We start from the raw sequence: 15,007 nt of genomic DNA, 5'->3' as shown, positions 1-15,007 counted from the left end.
TGTTCATCAATGTTTGATCCAAATATGTGGATCATCCAAGACGGCATGGCTTATTCCTCTTGTTTTAATCAAAGTTTGAATCCCAACATTATGATTGAATCTGAGTTTGAAATCGAACAAACTTCTCTTTGAAAAAAAAATCCATGTATCGTTTATGAGCACAAGGAGAGCTATCTCTCCATCATAAGTTGAGGTCCCTCCTCAACGAAAAAATGGCACACCTAGCAGAAGGTGGATCTCTCGATGTAAAATCACCTACTTCCCAATTTCGCACGGACCATTTATCAGCTAGCGACAGTTTTCACATACCAAAAACCACCGGATCACCCCTTGCATTGGGGTGGGCTTTCTTTTGCGTTCTCTGTCGTGCCGTTTTAAGCCTTGCCGCAAGGCGGCCTGTGCAAGTCTTGCGAACTGATTTCATATATAAAGCCACATATAGAAAGCCAGTAATTGTTGGATCTGAAAAAAATACACCACGAAGAAACAAGCCGGATCTTTTATCCTCATGCCGCTTCGGGGATTTCCAGTTCTAACTGGCCGGGTTCAGTCCAGTTCAGCCATCTGCAGCAGCGAAGTAAACAAACGATTTGTTTGCGAAATTCAGAAGAATAAGACACAGGAATACACGATCGATGTAGACACAAGTTTTCTCCATGCATTGTTTCCCCCGAGAGAATGTACTCAAGACGACTAATCAACAGAGAACATACTAAGCTAGCATACCCCAATTTCTAGTATACCCAACTAGAGCTAGTTGCTATGAAGCTATCCTATCTGCGCTGAGCTACCATACCATTTCTCTCCTGAGCTAGCTTGTACACTACCCTGTCTACAACGACCCAGACTCGATGTTCATCATCACCATTGTCTTCCGACACGACACGACCGACTGGACTGGACATTACAAGACAATACTAGAATCCAACAAATTGACACCAAATTCGGCATCGCCTACTCGATCCAACGAATCAAATCCAACAAATTAACACCAAATTCTGCATCACCACCGGTGTCTCTCCATCCATCAGATGATCTCTGTCGCGCATAAGCTAGTAGAGCTTGACGAGGGCGAGGCTCTGGAAGGGGCGGTAGAACTTGTAGACGCTGCCGAGGATGAATGCGATGGCGCCGACGACGGATGCCGCGGCGTCGTGCTGCTGCTGCTGCTGGTCGGCGTCGGCGAAGGGGTTCTTCTTGACCCGCAGCGTGGCCTCCCCGATCTGGGCGCGGATGGTGTCGATGGTCCGGGGCTCCACGGGGTAGTCGAGCCCCATGGGGTCCGACACATAGAAAGTGTCCACAGCCTCCCCGCCCTGGGACTTGACCCCGGCCCGCAGGATCGTGAGCCCGTTCTCCCGGATAATCCTGGTGACATCCGACAGCAGCCCGGCCCTGTCCCCGGAGCGGACCTCGAGCTCGATCCCATCCGCAAACCGCCGTTCAACCGCGGCCTCCAACTGCCTTTTTAACAGCAGGCGCTCGGGCTCCGTCGCGGCTAACCCGGCCTTGTTCCGGACGTAGTACTCCTGGTACGCGGTGACCCCGTCGGGCTCCGTGCTCACGTTGCCGTGGTACACCACGTACTGCGCGTCCGTGATGGTGCACACCGTGTCGAACAGCAGCTTCGGCACGTCCCGGCAACGCACCACCACGAACGTGTACCCGCGCTGGGCGCAGTCCGTGACCTCGACCACCGTGGCAGGCGTCGTCCCCGGCGCCGGCTGCAGGTACGCGCCGTCGCCTTCGATGACGCCGGATTCCGGGTCGGCGGCCATCAGCTGGTGGAGGCGCCGCTCCTTGTGCATCGCCACGAGGGACGGCTCCTCGGCCACGGAGGCCGCCACGGTGGCGTGGCACCAGCTGCGGCTGCGCAGGAGGTGGGCGAGCCGGCGGCTGATCTCGGCCACGCGGGCGGGGTCTGCCGAGATGGCGACGCCCGTGGCCGCGTCCGCGACCTGCACCACGGCCGCCACGCGCGTGTTGCAGGTCCAGAGGTCCGCGCTCACCACGGCGCAGCGCACGTCGGACAGCACGGCGCACACCTCGGAGAGAAGGCCCGGGCGGTCCGTGCCCGTGAGCTCGATGGAGCTGTACTGATGGGAATCCTCCTCCGATTCCGATGGGACTATATCCGCGCTGTTGTCGCGCGCCTCGGTGTAGTAGCAATCGTCTGACTCCAGCGTCTGCATCCAACGACTCGATACTCAGAAAATCTTTCTTTGACTCAATTCATTCAAGAACCGGTAATAAAAACACAATGAATGCGAAAAAATTTCCCCCTTGAGAATAAAAAGGAAACTAAAGCCTAGCGAATTACCGTCTGGATGTAATTGAGAGTTGCCTCGTCAGTGACCTTTTCCCCGTCCCGGTCAGTGACATAGAACACTGAAGAAAAGGATTGGAGTTGTGTCAGACTGACAGAATCCATGGAAATTGGTGCTGGAAAATTTATCAGGTTAGTTTTGGTGCTCACCGTCCATGAACCAGTCGCCGTCGGCGGTGAAGTAGGCCTTGCGGACGACGAGGTTGAGGTCGGTGATGACCTGGACCAGGGCGAGGAGCGTGCCGTGGGTGTTGACGCTGTCCACCTGGATGAAAGTGCCAATTTTGGAGATCTCGTTGTCGATCTCGACCCTGCAACAGCACAACCATTCGTCACAACAGAGTAGAGCAGAGCAGAGCAAGGATGCAAAATTCACAACAGAGGATTCCCATTTCAGCCTCCAATTTTACAACGCAAAGCTCAAAATCACAACAACAACAGAAGAAGAAGAAGAAGAAGAAGGAAAACCAGAAGCAAAATTGGCGAACTGCAAACATCCGGGAAAAAGGGAAAACGGAAGGCAACTTTACAGAAAAGCAGCAGAGGGGCCGCTAATCGATTCGCTCTCACCTCGGCGGGTTCATCCCCCGAACGAGCTTGGCGTACTCATCCTGGTCGTCGATGAGAACCATGGCGGACACACTCTCTCACTCGCATCCAACAGCTATAGTTTCACTTGGCACGAAGAGAAAAGGCAAGAAGAGACGTAGAAGCAGAGAGGACTTTTGTGGTAAGTTGGGTGGTGTGCTGGCCTTGCCCGGACCGACGACCGGAAAAGCTCTCGCTCCGGTGGCTTTTATATGTGAAGGCGGCGAGCAAGGACCAAAGGATGCTGCAGCTGACGGCGATCGATTTCGCGGCGCCTATAATTCGGTCGGGACGATAGGTATGTCGGGTGTGCTCAATCACAGGTTCTTCGGGTAGCTGATTAATTGGCAATAGGAAGATCCTAATTGTATCCTTGCTATTGACCCTGCGCTTCTTTCCGGGACATGCCAATTTTTACCTTATCTTTTTTTTCTGAACTTGTCACTTACCATGATCCAGAGTAAAGAAAACCGGGAAAAATATATGGCTAACATAGCAAGTGTTTCTCTATTACCAAACCTTTTTTTTTCTCTATAAAGGTAGAGTCAGTAGTTTCACTCTTCCATTTCCTAATGTCATCAAAATTTTGATTAAAAAAATTAACTTACATAGTAAGATGTGTCTTATACTAACTTGATATCTAAAACATACTAGTCCGTATATGACAGCGCGTAAAACCAAAACGATCGACTTTTCGGTTTCCGTTACTCGAGTCCAGCTTTCAAGTAAGAGTCGGCTACATTCTCTCTTGTCCAATCAACGATTATCTTACCTCGCAGGACAAAGAGCCAGCTGTGGCCTTTACAGGTATCCTGAATATCGGGATGGAACGTCACAAAAGTTAAATAACACAGACTAAAATTAAGTTGAATTAAACTATACCGAAAAGATGATTCTCTTTATTTTCGGAAACATAGGATGCAACACAAGAGAAAAAATATCTTACCATAAAGGACCAAACATTCTAGCTATAGAACTCTATTATCTTGTTCAAGTCAAAGACAAATTCATCCCCTCACAATATTTGGGTAGCGGAGAGCACACTTGATGATCAAAACTTGGGCCCGTCCCGAAGCACATGAACTACCATTTTGATTAGAATGATGGTTATTTAACCATTTTGATAGTGAAAAATAGCATGTACATTTCTTTTTTAAAAAAAAAATAAGTTTTTTCGGTTGAATGGTGAAGCCCGAGCCCTGCCCAAACATTGTGCTTTCTCCTGTAGGGCTTACGGACCAAGGCTATCTACCCCAGACCAAGTGGGGACGTCTGACTCTAACATCCCGTCCCCAAGGTCAAAACAACCCGTTAGTTTCCATTTCATTCAAAGACCCAAATGACCTCCTTGCGCTTCCACCCTTTCCCCTTCCGCCCACCCCTACCTTCCCCCCTCTGGTGAGTCAAGCGTCGGAGGTAGCACTTGACACAACCAAATCCAACCCTTTTAACTAAGAAATTCGTAAGTAAATTTTGAGACGCTTTCAAATACAAATCCAAAAAAGAAATCTTTAAACTTTAGACCTAGTAAAGTTGTACTAAATTCATGATACTTCTGATAGTATCGTTTCCGCTAAAAATCGATTGGAGATTTGCACCTCCTTGCGCTTCCACCCTTTCCCCTTCCGTCCACCCCTACGTCCCCCCCTCTGGTGAGTCAAGCGTCGGAGGTAGCGCTTGACACAACCAAATCCAACCATTTTAACTAGGAAATTCTTAAGTAAATTTTGAGACGCTTTCAAATACAAATCCAAAAAAGAAATCTTTAAACTCTAGACCTAGTAAACTTGTACTAAATTCATGATACTTTTGATAGTATCCTTTCCGCTAAAAATCGATTGGAGATTTGCACCTCCTTGCGCTTCCACCCTTTCCCCTTCCGTCCACCCCTACGTTCCCCCCTCTGGTGAGTCAAGCGTCGGAGGTAGCGCTCGAGGCAACCAAATCCAACCCTTTTATCCGGGAATTCATAAGTAAATTTTGAGACGCTTTCAACTACAAACCCAAAAAAGAAATCTTTAAACTTTAGACCTAGTAAACTTGTACTAAATTCATGACAGTTTTGATAGTATCCTTTCCGCTAAAAATCAATTGGAGATTTGCACCTCCTTGCGCTTCCACCCTTTCCCCTTCCGTCCACCCCTACCTTCCCCCCTCTGGTGAGTCAAGCATCGGAGGTAGCGCTCGAGGCAACCAAATCCAACCCTTTTAACCGGGAATTCATAAGTAAATTTTGAGACGCTTTCAACTACAAACCCAAAAAAGAAATCTTTAATCTTTAGACCTAGTAAACTTGTACTAAATTCATGACACTTCTGATAGTATCCTTTCCGCTAAAAATCGATTGGAGATTTGCACCTCCTTGCGCTTCCACCCTTTCCCCTTCCGCCCACCCCTACCTTCCCCCTCTGGTGAGTCAAGCGTCGGAGGTAGCGCTCGAGGCAACCAAATCCAACCCTTTTAACCGGGAATTCATAAGTAAATTTTGAGACGCTTTCAACTACAAACCCAAAAAAGAAATCTTTAAACTTTAGACCTAGTAAACTTGTACTAAATTCATGACAGTTTTGATAGTATCCTTTCCGCTAAAAATCGATTGGAGATTTGCACCTCCTTGCGCTTCCACCCTTTCCCCTTCCGCCCACCCCTACCTTCCCCCTCTGGTGAGTCAAGCGTCGGAGGTAGCGCTCGAGGCAACCAAATCCAACCCTTTTAACCAGGAATTCATAAGTAAATTTTGAGAGGCTTTGAACTACAAACCCCAAAAAAAATTCTTTAAACTTTAGGCCTAGGAAACTTGTACTAAATTCATGACACTTCTGATAGTATACTTTCGGCTAAAAATCAATTGGAGATTTGGAAAATGAAATAAACCATCTTTAGATAAATCAGGGACGCATATCCCAACTTCGACAAATCTTGCTTCCATCTAGTTTCTTTTTAATAGTAATAACAGATCAGAACTCTTGGATCGGGTCACTCTCACCTTGCATTGCATTTGCCACAAGGGAGGTCAGCGGTAGTGGAGAGGGATAGCGACGGCGTAAGAGGCAAGACAGAACGCTCGGACACAGATGCTCCTTCCATGCCGCCGAATGGGATAACAAACACTAGCCCTCGCTATCTCGGGATGTTATATGGAGATTGCATGCAAGTAGGGCGGAGGGCGACAGGGCGGCGACGGGCCCTATTTATCTCTCTTTGAGGAGGAGAGGACCGAATTGGGTCTTGAGGATAGAATGTGGAGAAAGTATTTTTCTTCGCTGGGCGAGAGGGGGCGGGGTGAAGAATGGATGTATATTACCGCTTACTGTTGTTTCAGGACAAATAATGAAAAGCAAGAGTAGGTTGCGTGGGACTCACCCCTGAATGGTCGACCAGAACCGCGGTACCTTAAGGAAGCGATGACGCAAATTTTAATTTGAAACTAATATTAATGCCACTTTTATTTACTTTTTTTTGTCAAATATCATTCTAAGTCAATAACAACTAAAGCCGATTGTGCAATCCCACCACATCCACCATGTTAATTGATCTCTCAAATCAATAAGTTTTATTGAGTCCCATGTATTCTCCGGTTTACCCAAAGGACTAAGCTGGTGAAAAGTGTTGGCGACTCAATTTTGTAAACATCATCTATCTAGGCTCCAACAAGCCATTGAATAGGAAATAAGAAAAATGCGTAATTCATTTGATGCAATCCTATGATTTGAACACCAAGCATAAGAACTTTTATTATTCATTCTACGTGTATCCCTTGATTCCCCTGCGGATCTTAAGGGCATCATAATCTCCAAATGCAGGAGAGAAAACATCAGTGAAATGGCATGGTCGTCGAATCCTAAATGAAAGAAAAACAAAGAATTTGTAGACCTTACATTTTTGGTTGATCCACATGTCTATTTTGAAATAGTGTTTGATAAAAAAAAAATAAGGGTGGCATTCGCATCCCTAAGTATAACCTAGGGATCAATTCAAACCTGATGGATAAAATTCATGAACCATGGTGCATTTTCGCCTATTGAGATAATGGGCCATGGAAGAAATCAATATTTCAAGCACTTTAATTTGTACTCAGTAGGAAACACTATTAAATTAAATGATAGTTACATAATCTAGAAGTGAAAAAGGAACAAAATCTGGTGGATCGCCTAATCAGACATTTCCAAGGTGATTTAAAAAGTGGCGTATGTGGTGAAAACCACTTTTACAGTGGAAACTCCGTAGAAATCATTGTAAAAAGTTCAAAAGGTTCTAATTTTTTTTGCATATATATTACGGAAGTAATGTTTTATATATGTGTAAAATTACAAGTTCAAATTTAATTGCATTTAGCGGTAGGAAGAAAATAAATTCAACATGAATATTAGCACTATTGATTTGAAATATTTCTCATTTTGATTCCTGCCAAATGTACTTGAGTTTTTGCGTGAACTTTTGTACGTTTGTAGCACACATCCAACATATGCTACTTCTGTAGACATATTTAAAACTTGTAAACACCATTTTATGAAATTTGCACAGTTTGCACCGTAAAGATGGTTTTAACTTCATATTTTTACTGAAAACTGCCATCTCAATATTAACATAATTATTACTTCTTCGAGCTCTAACCTTCTTTCTATCACGGACTGAGTATTAAACTGTACCTTTTCTAAGCCCGTTAGATGTATATGACCCTTAAATGAGGATATCTTAGGGAACCCTTAAATGATGATATCTTAGGGAAACCTTAGATGAGGATATCTTAGGCAGCAGCGGTTGGTTTTCAATGTTCGGGTTTGTTGCCATTAAATGAGGATATCTTAGTACTGTTCTAAATAAGGATATCTTAGTTTGTCCATAAATGAGGATATCCTAGATATCCTACTTTTGGCTATAAATGAGGATATCCCAGTTTTGTCCATAAATGCTGAGTCAAAAGAATTGAAGTCAGACCTTATTTATTAATAAACATAGTATCAAAATCTACCCTATAAATATTCTAGGAGGATTTCTATTTAAAGATGATATCCTAGTTTTGTCCTTGTCCAAGAGATTTGAAGTTTGATCATATTTATTGATAAAGATAGCAAATAAATACACTATAAATGCGTATTTATCGTGCATATGTTTAGTACTAGTGCATTTATTTGATATTTGGTATTGTAAATTTGTATATCCATATTACTAGTATATATGGACAAACTTTTTTTTTGAAAAGGCAGGGCTTTCATTAATCAACGGGAACAGGCGTACAATCCCTTAGACAGACGTCTAAAACAATTCTAGGGGCTGACCCCAAAAGACAGTTGCCTGCAAGGCCCTGCCAACTAAGTCTGGCAAGTTCGTGCGCCGCAGCATTCGCCTGACACGGTTCTTTCCTGACCGCCCACTGGGGGAACTTATCAAACATAATCTTAACTTCTCTGACAATCATCGCAGTATCGGAGCAATTTGGCTCCTCCTTCGAAAGGGCGGCAACCAGCTGCAAGCAGTCAGTGGCCAGGACAATGGGGCAAGCGGTGACTTGAGAGGCGGCTCTGAGTCCGTGAAAACACGCCAGCGCCTCAGCCACGCCCGCATTAGGGACTCGGGGTAGCTCCCCCCAGGCCGACATCACGATCTCTCCTAAGTGATTTCGGAGGATGCTCCCCCAGGCCGCCTGCCCAGTATCAGCATTAAAACTCGCGTCCACATTCAGCTTCTGCTAGCCGGTTTCCGGCCTTTCCCATTGGATACGATTGGGGGGAGGGGGGGGGTCTTCGGTTTCGTTCAGCTGAGTTGCCGGGACCCCATCAACCACCCTCTTACCCTTTCTGTCATCCGCTTGCGCACACCTTTCGTCCATTAGCTGCGACTGAAGGTAGCTCTAAAGGAAGCCCATCGACTGGGTAATGGTGCCTTCCCCTTTTTTGAAAACGATGTCATTTCGGAGGTGCCAAGCCCGCCACCAAATAAACAGCATACATGCTCTCTGGATCTTGGACATCTGACTGAGCCGAACAATAACCCAGTCCGGGCCAATGTTTGTGAGCTTCTCTTCCGCAGGGATGTCCCAGACATTCCTCATCTCAAGGCGGAATGCACGTGCCTTGGTGCAGTTCATGACGGCATGGTATCCATCCTCCTCCTCATCACCACAAATCCTGCACAGCGGTGTGATTCTAACATCTAGTTTGTGGCGATTGGTTTGCACTGCAAGGGATTCTGTTCCAAGCTTCCAGGTGAAAACCCTAACTTTCGGGGGGACAGGGATTTTCTAGAGCATCTCCCACAAGGCCCGATCTCCATTGGGCCTGGCGCTTCCCTGGCCTGAGATCTTCTCATCCCTCTTGAGTGCTAACCCCAATCTGTACGCACTCCTTACAGTAAAAATCCCAGTCTTCTCATAATGCCAGGCCACAAAATCTTCAGTGTTGCGCGAGATCAAAGGGATACTAAGCACCGTGTCTGCATCGAAAGGGAGCAGGGTGCCGCGTACTCTTTGTTCGTCCCACGCGAGACAATCAGTCCTAATGAGATCCGAGACCCATCTAAATCTGTTTCTACCAGTTCTGCCCGTCGCCTTTAGATTTCCTTTTGGGAGCCAATTATCTCTCCAGAGCCGCACTTTAGTTCCATCTCCAATTCTCCAGATCGCACCCTTTTTCAGCAGATCAATACATGATGCCCTGACAACTTGGTGAGGCGTGCTGGATGAAAGCCGTATCAAGGAGATGTCCATTAGGGAAGTATTTTGCCTTCAGCATCTGAGCACAGAGGCTCTCAGGATTTGCGATGATTCTCCAAGCCTGTTTGGCCAGCAGCGCCTGATTAAAAACCCTGAGGTCCCTGAAGCCCATTCCCCCCCTGGTTTTTTGGCTGCAGCAACTTATCCCATGCCAACCATTGAACCTTCTTCCTGTTCTCCTCATCACCCCACCAAAAATTCCTCGTAAGCTGCATTAGATCCTCACACAATGAAGCAAATAATTTGAAGACACTCATACTACAGGTTGGTATAGCTTGTATAACTGATTTGATAAGAACTTCCTTTCCCGCCGTTGAGAGGTACTTCTCTATCCAGTCATTAAGCCTTTTAGTCACTCTGTCTTCTGTTGCTTTGAATTTCCCATCCTTCATCCGGCCCTCAGGAATAGGGAGTCCAAGATACTTCTCCTCAAGGCCAACATTATCGACGTTTAAATAAATCTCTTACACTTATTGGAAATCTTCTGATATTCTTACTACTTCTATAAATAAAAAACGCGCAAAATCACCTCCTTTCACCACTTGAGGAAGCCAGTGCCATCTAAGGCTCCTGCGTCCAAAAGGAAATCCGATCAGGTTCATGTATGTTGACTACAGAGACCAGTACTTGGCTTGAAAGAGTAACTTTACAAAAAGCTTGCTCAATTAAACAAAGTTTAGAGGTCTTAGTGGTACATCTAAACAATTTCAGCTATTGCGACTCTTTTACCGCGTACTAGCATATTGGTTATCTCTTTCGCTATACTTAGCAGCAACTATTTAGGCAGCACTTAAATACGGACTAATTCATGGACATGCCAGCCCGCTAAATATATCCACCTTGATCACTACCAGTGGGTCAATGGTCAATAAAGGATGGAGGTGAATAGAGGAGTAAACATTATATGTGTTACTAAACAATGAACTTGAGTAGTGATTAATTTGGTCGGGCTACAGTATTTTCTTCCAGCATTTGGTCGAAGAAAAGTCAGACATCTGGAGGAATTTCCTTGACTTCAGTAGGCTTCTTCCACCAGATAACTTTCACCCGATGGCAAGGGATAAGTACTCTCACTACTACAGAAAACCCCATCCGTGATCCCCCTCCAGTGGCGGTTAAAACGGACCAAAAAACACACCGCCACTGGAGGCCTCTCAAGGCATCCACGAGCGCCACCAGTGGCGGTGATTGATTATCACCGCCACTGGTGCCTCACCACCAGTGGTGGTGAATATTGTCCCGAAACAAGTCACCGCCACTGGTGCTCCATCACCAGCGCCAGTGTTTGTCACCGCCACTGGAAATGGCCATGGAAACCCTAACAACCACCAGTGGCGGCCATAAAAAAGAACCGCCACTAGTAGACCACCCGATACATGATGGTACTACTCAGTCTCGGTGACCTTCCCTGAACCCCTTAAGCACCGCCCGATCATTCATTTAGTACTCAACCGGAACGGGGAATGCACTGAGCACTGAGTAGTAACCACCGGTAAGTGGGGCGGCGGAATCCTTTTTATGCTGGTCGGAACTCATGTAAACTAGCGAGGTGGGACTAAAGCGGGGAAACTGGTGGGAGAACACCAGTGGCGGGCCTCCTTTAACCCACCACTACTGACCCTTCAGTGGCGGTTTATTTTTTTGCCGGCAACTGGAAATCACCAGTGGCGGTTTATCCATACACCCGCCACTGGTGCCCTTCCTATATATAACTAATGTGCGAGGTCGCAGTTGGTCGAGCTCGCGCGTCTGTCTGGACCAGCTGCGGCTCTCTCCTCACTCGCACCGGCGAAGCCCTGCCAAAATTGATGGCGGCGGCCGGATAGTAGCTCTCCCCCCCCTTCTCCTCCCTCTTCCTCCTCCTATTCTTCTCCAATTTAGCAAAATCTCCACTAATGGCACCGTGGCCGCCGGCAGGAAATTCGGCCCTGATCTCTCTGTAGCGGCTCCCCCGGTCTGCCCCCTCTCTATCCGTGGCTCCCCCGTAGCATAGCTCTGCCCTCCCCCCGGATTGCCCTCTCTTTGGCTTTAATTTGCTCCCATGGGCGCGCTCTCTCTCTAGCTCTCTCTCTCTAGCTCTCTCTCTCTCTAGTTGTCTCTCTGCAGCTCTCTCTCTCTGGAGTCCATGGCCGCTGCTGCTTATGGGGGATCTTAGCCCCTGGGCGTTAGCCCCAGGGTTAAGATTAACCTCGGGACCGGTGTACGTGCATGTTCAAGCATATTAAATGTGTGTTGACACCGGCCTTTGTGGCGTGTATTTCTTACGTGATGTGATACCGACCGCCGTGCCGATGTGGGTGGGGGTAATTTGTTTTTGATGCAAACATCGAATTTCGTAGTGCAAAATGCTATTTTTTTTAGCAAAGGTCATGCCGAAATTTTCCATTTTTGTCGATCAAGCTGATTCGTTCATTTTTTTATAAATTGTGTTGTAACTCGGCGGCTGAAGACTTTTGTTGATGCCGGCGTGGAAGATATGCATAGGAAAGGGGGTGATAAGATGTGTTGTCCCTGTGTGAGATGTCGGAACAGCAAGCTGTACGAGCCAGAGGATGTCGAGATGCACTTGCTCATGCGGGGATTTGTGTCTGGTTATTCAAGGTGGACTTCTCACGGGGAGGATGGCATTGAAGTCGATAACAACATTGAGGACATTCCAACCGGTAGGATGGTTAAAATGCTTGACGATCAGCATCTGCAGAATCAGTTGGATGACCCCGAGGATGAGAGGGTGTCCCGTAAGTTCGAGAAGCTGAGGGAGGATGCTGAGACACCGTTATATGAAACTGTTGGCGTGGATAACAGTGTGCTAGAAGTAACGCTCGAACTTTTGCGTATAAAGGAAAAATACAACATCGTGGACTCCAGATTCACGGGGATTCGGAGTTACCTACGTACGGTACTTCCTCCGGGAAACAAGTTGCCTAAGAACACGTACGAGGCGAAGAAAGTTACATGCCCCCTCGGGTTAGAGGTCATCAGATACCATGCTTGTACACTGGACTGCATCATATATAAGGGCGACTACAAAGACATGCACATCTGTCTAGTATGCAAAACATCCCGATACAGGAAGAAAGACCCCAATCCTGACAGCGGCGAGGAGGAAGAAGTGAAGCGTGGTCTGACGGCAAAGACGGTATGGTATCTCCCGTGTGGCACCAGGCTGGAGCGTTGGTTCCAGAACGAGAAGGGGGCCAGGTGGTTCGTCTACCACGACGCGACTCAAGCGAATATCGATCCCGAGGGCGTGTACCGCAATGATGATGGAGTCCTTAGACACCCCGCAGTTGCAGCTCAATGGAGGACTCTAGACGACGAATTCCCCGAGTTCGGCGCAGAGCCCAGGAACATCAGGTTCGGGATGAGTACGGACGGGATCAATCCGTTCGAAAACTTGAGCAGCAAACACAGCACATGGCTGGTGATCCTTTTCATATACAACCTCCCCCCATGGCTTGTCATGAAAAGGAAGTACATCCACCTATCAATGCTCATACAAGGCCCTAAGCAGCCTGGAGCTGATCTGAACGTGTATCTGGAGCTGCTGAAGGATGAGCTCAAGGAGCTTTGGCAGAAGGGTCGAAAGGTTTGGGACGCTCATAAGAAGGAGGAGTTCACCCTTCGAGCAGCTCTCCTGACATGTGTGCATGGCTACCCGGCGAACGGGAACTCATCGTGCCAGTCAACACATGGGTACAAAGCGTGTACAAAGTGCGGGGACGAGACAGAAGGGTTGTTCCTACCAGAATAAAAAAAGATTGTGTACATGGGAAACCGTAAGTGGCTAGAGATGAAGGACCCGTGGAGGGATGACAAGAAAAACTTCAATGGGAGGGCAGAGAGGCGACACAAACCGAGGGAACTGACTGGACACGAAGTATACGAAATTGTCAGGAACCTCAAAGTCGTGGCCGGGAAATCACAGCTGGCTGCTGGTCCAGATGGCGGCCTTACGTACAAGAGGAGGTCCGTGTTCTGGGACCTGCCTTACTTGAGGTTCTTACAGAGCCGTCACACCATAGACGTCATGCATGTCGAGAAGAACATGTGCGACAGCCTGTTGGGCTTGATGATGCACCACGCGGACAAGTCAAAAGATGGACCAAAGGCACGGAAGGACCTAATGTGGATGGGGATAAGGGAGAATCTGTGGCCGATAGAGGAAGAGGCACCGTAGGAAAACAAGGATGGTGAACGCACGATATATACGCGATTCAAACCTGCGTGTTACAGTCTGAGCAAAGCCGAGCTGCATAGAATGTGCGAGTGTCTCCATGGCATCAAAGTTCCATCAAACTACTCATCGAGCATCAAGAAACTCGTTGACATGAAGAGCCATAAGCTGGTTGGCATGAAGTCTCATGACTGCCACGTGATTCTCACGCAGCTATTTCCGGTTGCAATAAGAGGCTGCATGGAGCCATGGGTGAGAGAGACGGTCATGAAGATCTGTGACTTCTTCGATACGATCGGCCAAAAGGCGATCACGGTGGACCGTTGCCTGCAACTGAGGGACACGCAATGATACAGATATTGTGCGAATGTGAGATGTTCTGTCCCCCAACGTTCTTCGACATTATGGTCCATCTGATGGTCCACGTCGCCGATGAGATCTTGTTGTTAGGGCCATCGTTCCTGCACAACATGTTTGGGCCCGAACGATACAACGGAGTGCTGAAGCAATATGTTCGTAATAGAGGGCGTCCTGAAGAAAGCATCGTGGAAGGCTATCATGCAGAAGAGTGCGTTGAGTTCTGCACTGATTAGTTGGCGGACCGCAAACCCATAGGGGTCCCCAAATCACGACATAAGGGGAAGCTAGAAGGTGAAGGTGGGCTTGGCCGAAAGGATCTTGATGTGCATGCCCGCCAAAGAATGGACGACTTTATAAGAGCACACACAATGATGCTGCAACTCACGCCAGAGGTCAAGCCGTTCATCGACATGCACATCGAAGAACTTCGAAACCTCAACCCTAACGGGAATGATGATTGGATCCAGCGAACACACAATTCTACATTCGCCATGTGGCTCAAGGATCTTTGGTATCCGAGGGCTGCGGCGAATGAAGATGAGAAGATTGTACAGAAGTTGTCACGGCTTCCCGACCGCAACGTCATGACATACCAGTCGTAAGCAATGAATGAGTATACGTACTACACCAAGGCTCAAGACCGTAAGAGTACGTACCAAAACAACGGTATAGTGCTCGTTGCTGAGACGGGGACCGACAGCGAAGGCCAGACTGAAGCGTATTATGGCAAGGTCGAAGAGATCTGGGAGCTTGACTACACCTTCACCACCATCACCTTTTTTTGATTTTTTTTTTAAAAACTTATTGCATGTTGTTTTCATTATAAAGGAGAAAAAAAAAGTTT

The 15,007-nt window shown here is 47.2% G+C and overlaps 1 protein-coding gene across 1 annotated transcript; it reads right to left on the bottom strand.

Moving 5' to 3' along the window:
• Positions 1 to 593: 593 nt before the first annotated feature.
• On the bottom strand, positions 594 to 3,311 carry LOC100841900 (ACT domain-containing protein ACR6). The gene is made up of 4 exons (XM_003579584.4): positions 2,897 to 3,311; positions 2,477 to 2,637; positions 2,321 to 2,388; positions 594 to 2,186 (listed from the first exon to the last, which is right to left on the bottom strand). Exons 1-4 carry the CDS (start codon positions 2,956 to 2,958, stop codon positions 1,053 to 1,055), a joined length of 1,425 nt encoding a protein of 474 aa, XP_003579632.1. The 5' UTR covers positions 2,959 to 3,311; the 3' UTR covers positions 594 to 1,052.
• Between the last annotated feature and the right edge of the window lie 11,696 nt (positions 3,312 to 15,007).

The sequence above is a fragment of the Brachypodium distachyon genome, chromosome 5, assembly GCF_000005505.3.
Source record: "Brachypodium distachyon strain Bd21 chromosome 5, Brachypodium_distachyon_v3.0, whole genome shotgun sequence".
NCBI classification, from domain to species: Eukaryota; Viridiplantae; Streptophyta; class Magnoliopsida; order Poales; family Poaceae; genus Brachypodium; species Brachypodium distachyon.
This window is presented reverse-complemented; position numbering and strand designations above follow the sequence as displayed.

What these genes read in the sequence shown, in the direction of transcription:
- LOC100841900 (XM_003579584.4), bottom strand. Translation starts at nt 2,958, where the DNA reads ATGGTTCTCATCGACGACCAGGATGAGTACGCCAAGCTCGTTCGGGGG. An exon ending in CGGCGACTGGTTCATGGACG is followed by an intron (nt 2,389 to 2,476) that starts GTGAGCACCAAA and finishes CCTTTTCTTCAG; the next exon opens with TGTTCTATGTCACTGACCGG. An exon ending in CTCTCAATTACATCCAGACG is followed by an intron (nt 2,187 to 2,320) that starts GTAATTCGCTAG and finishes CGTTGGATGCAG; the next exon opens with ACGCTGGAGTCAGACGATTG.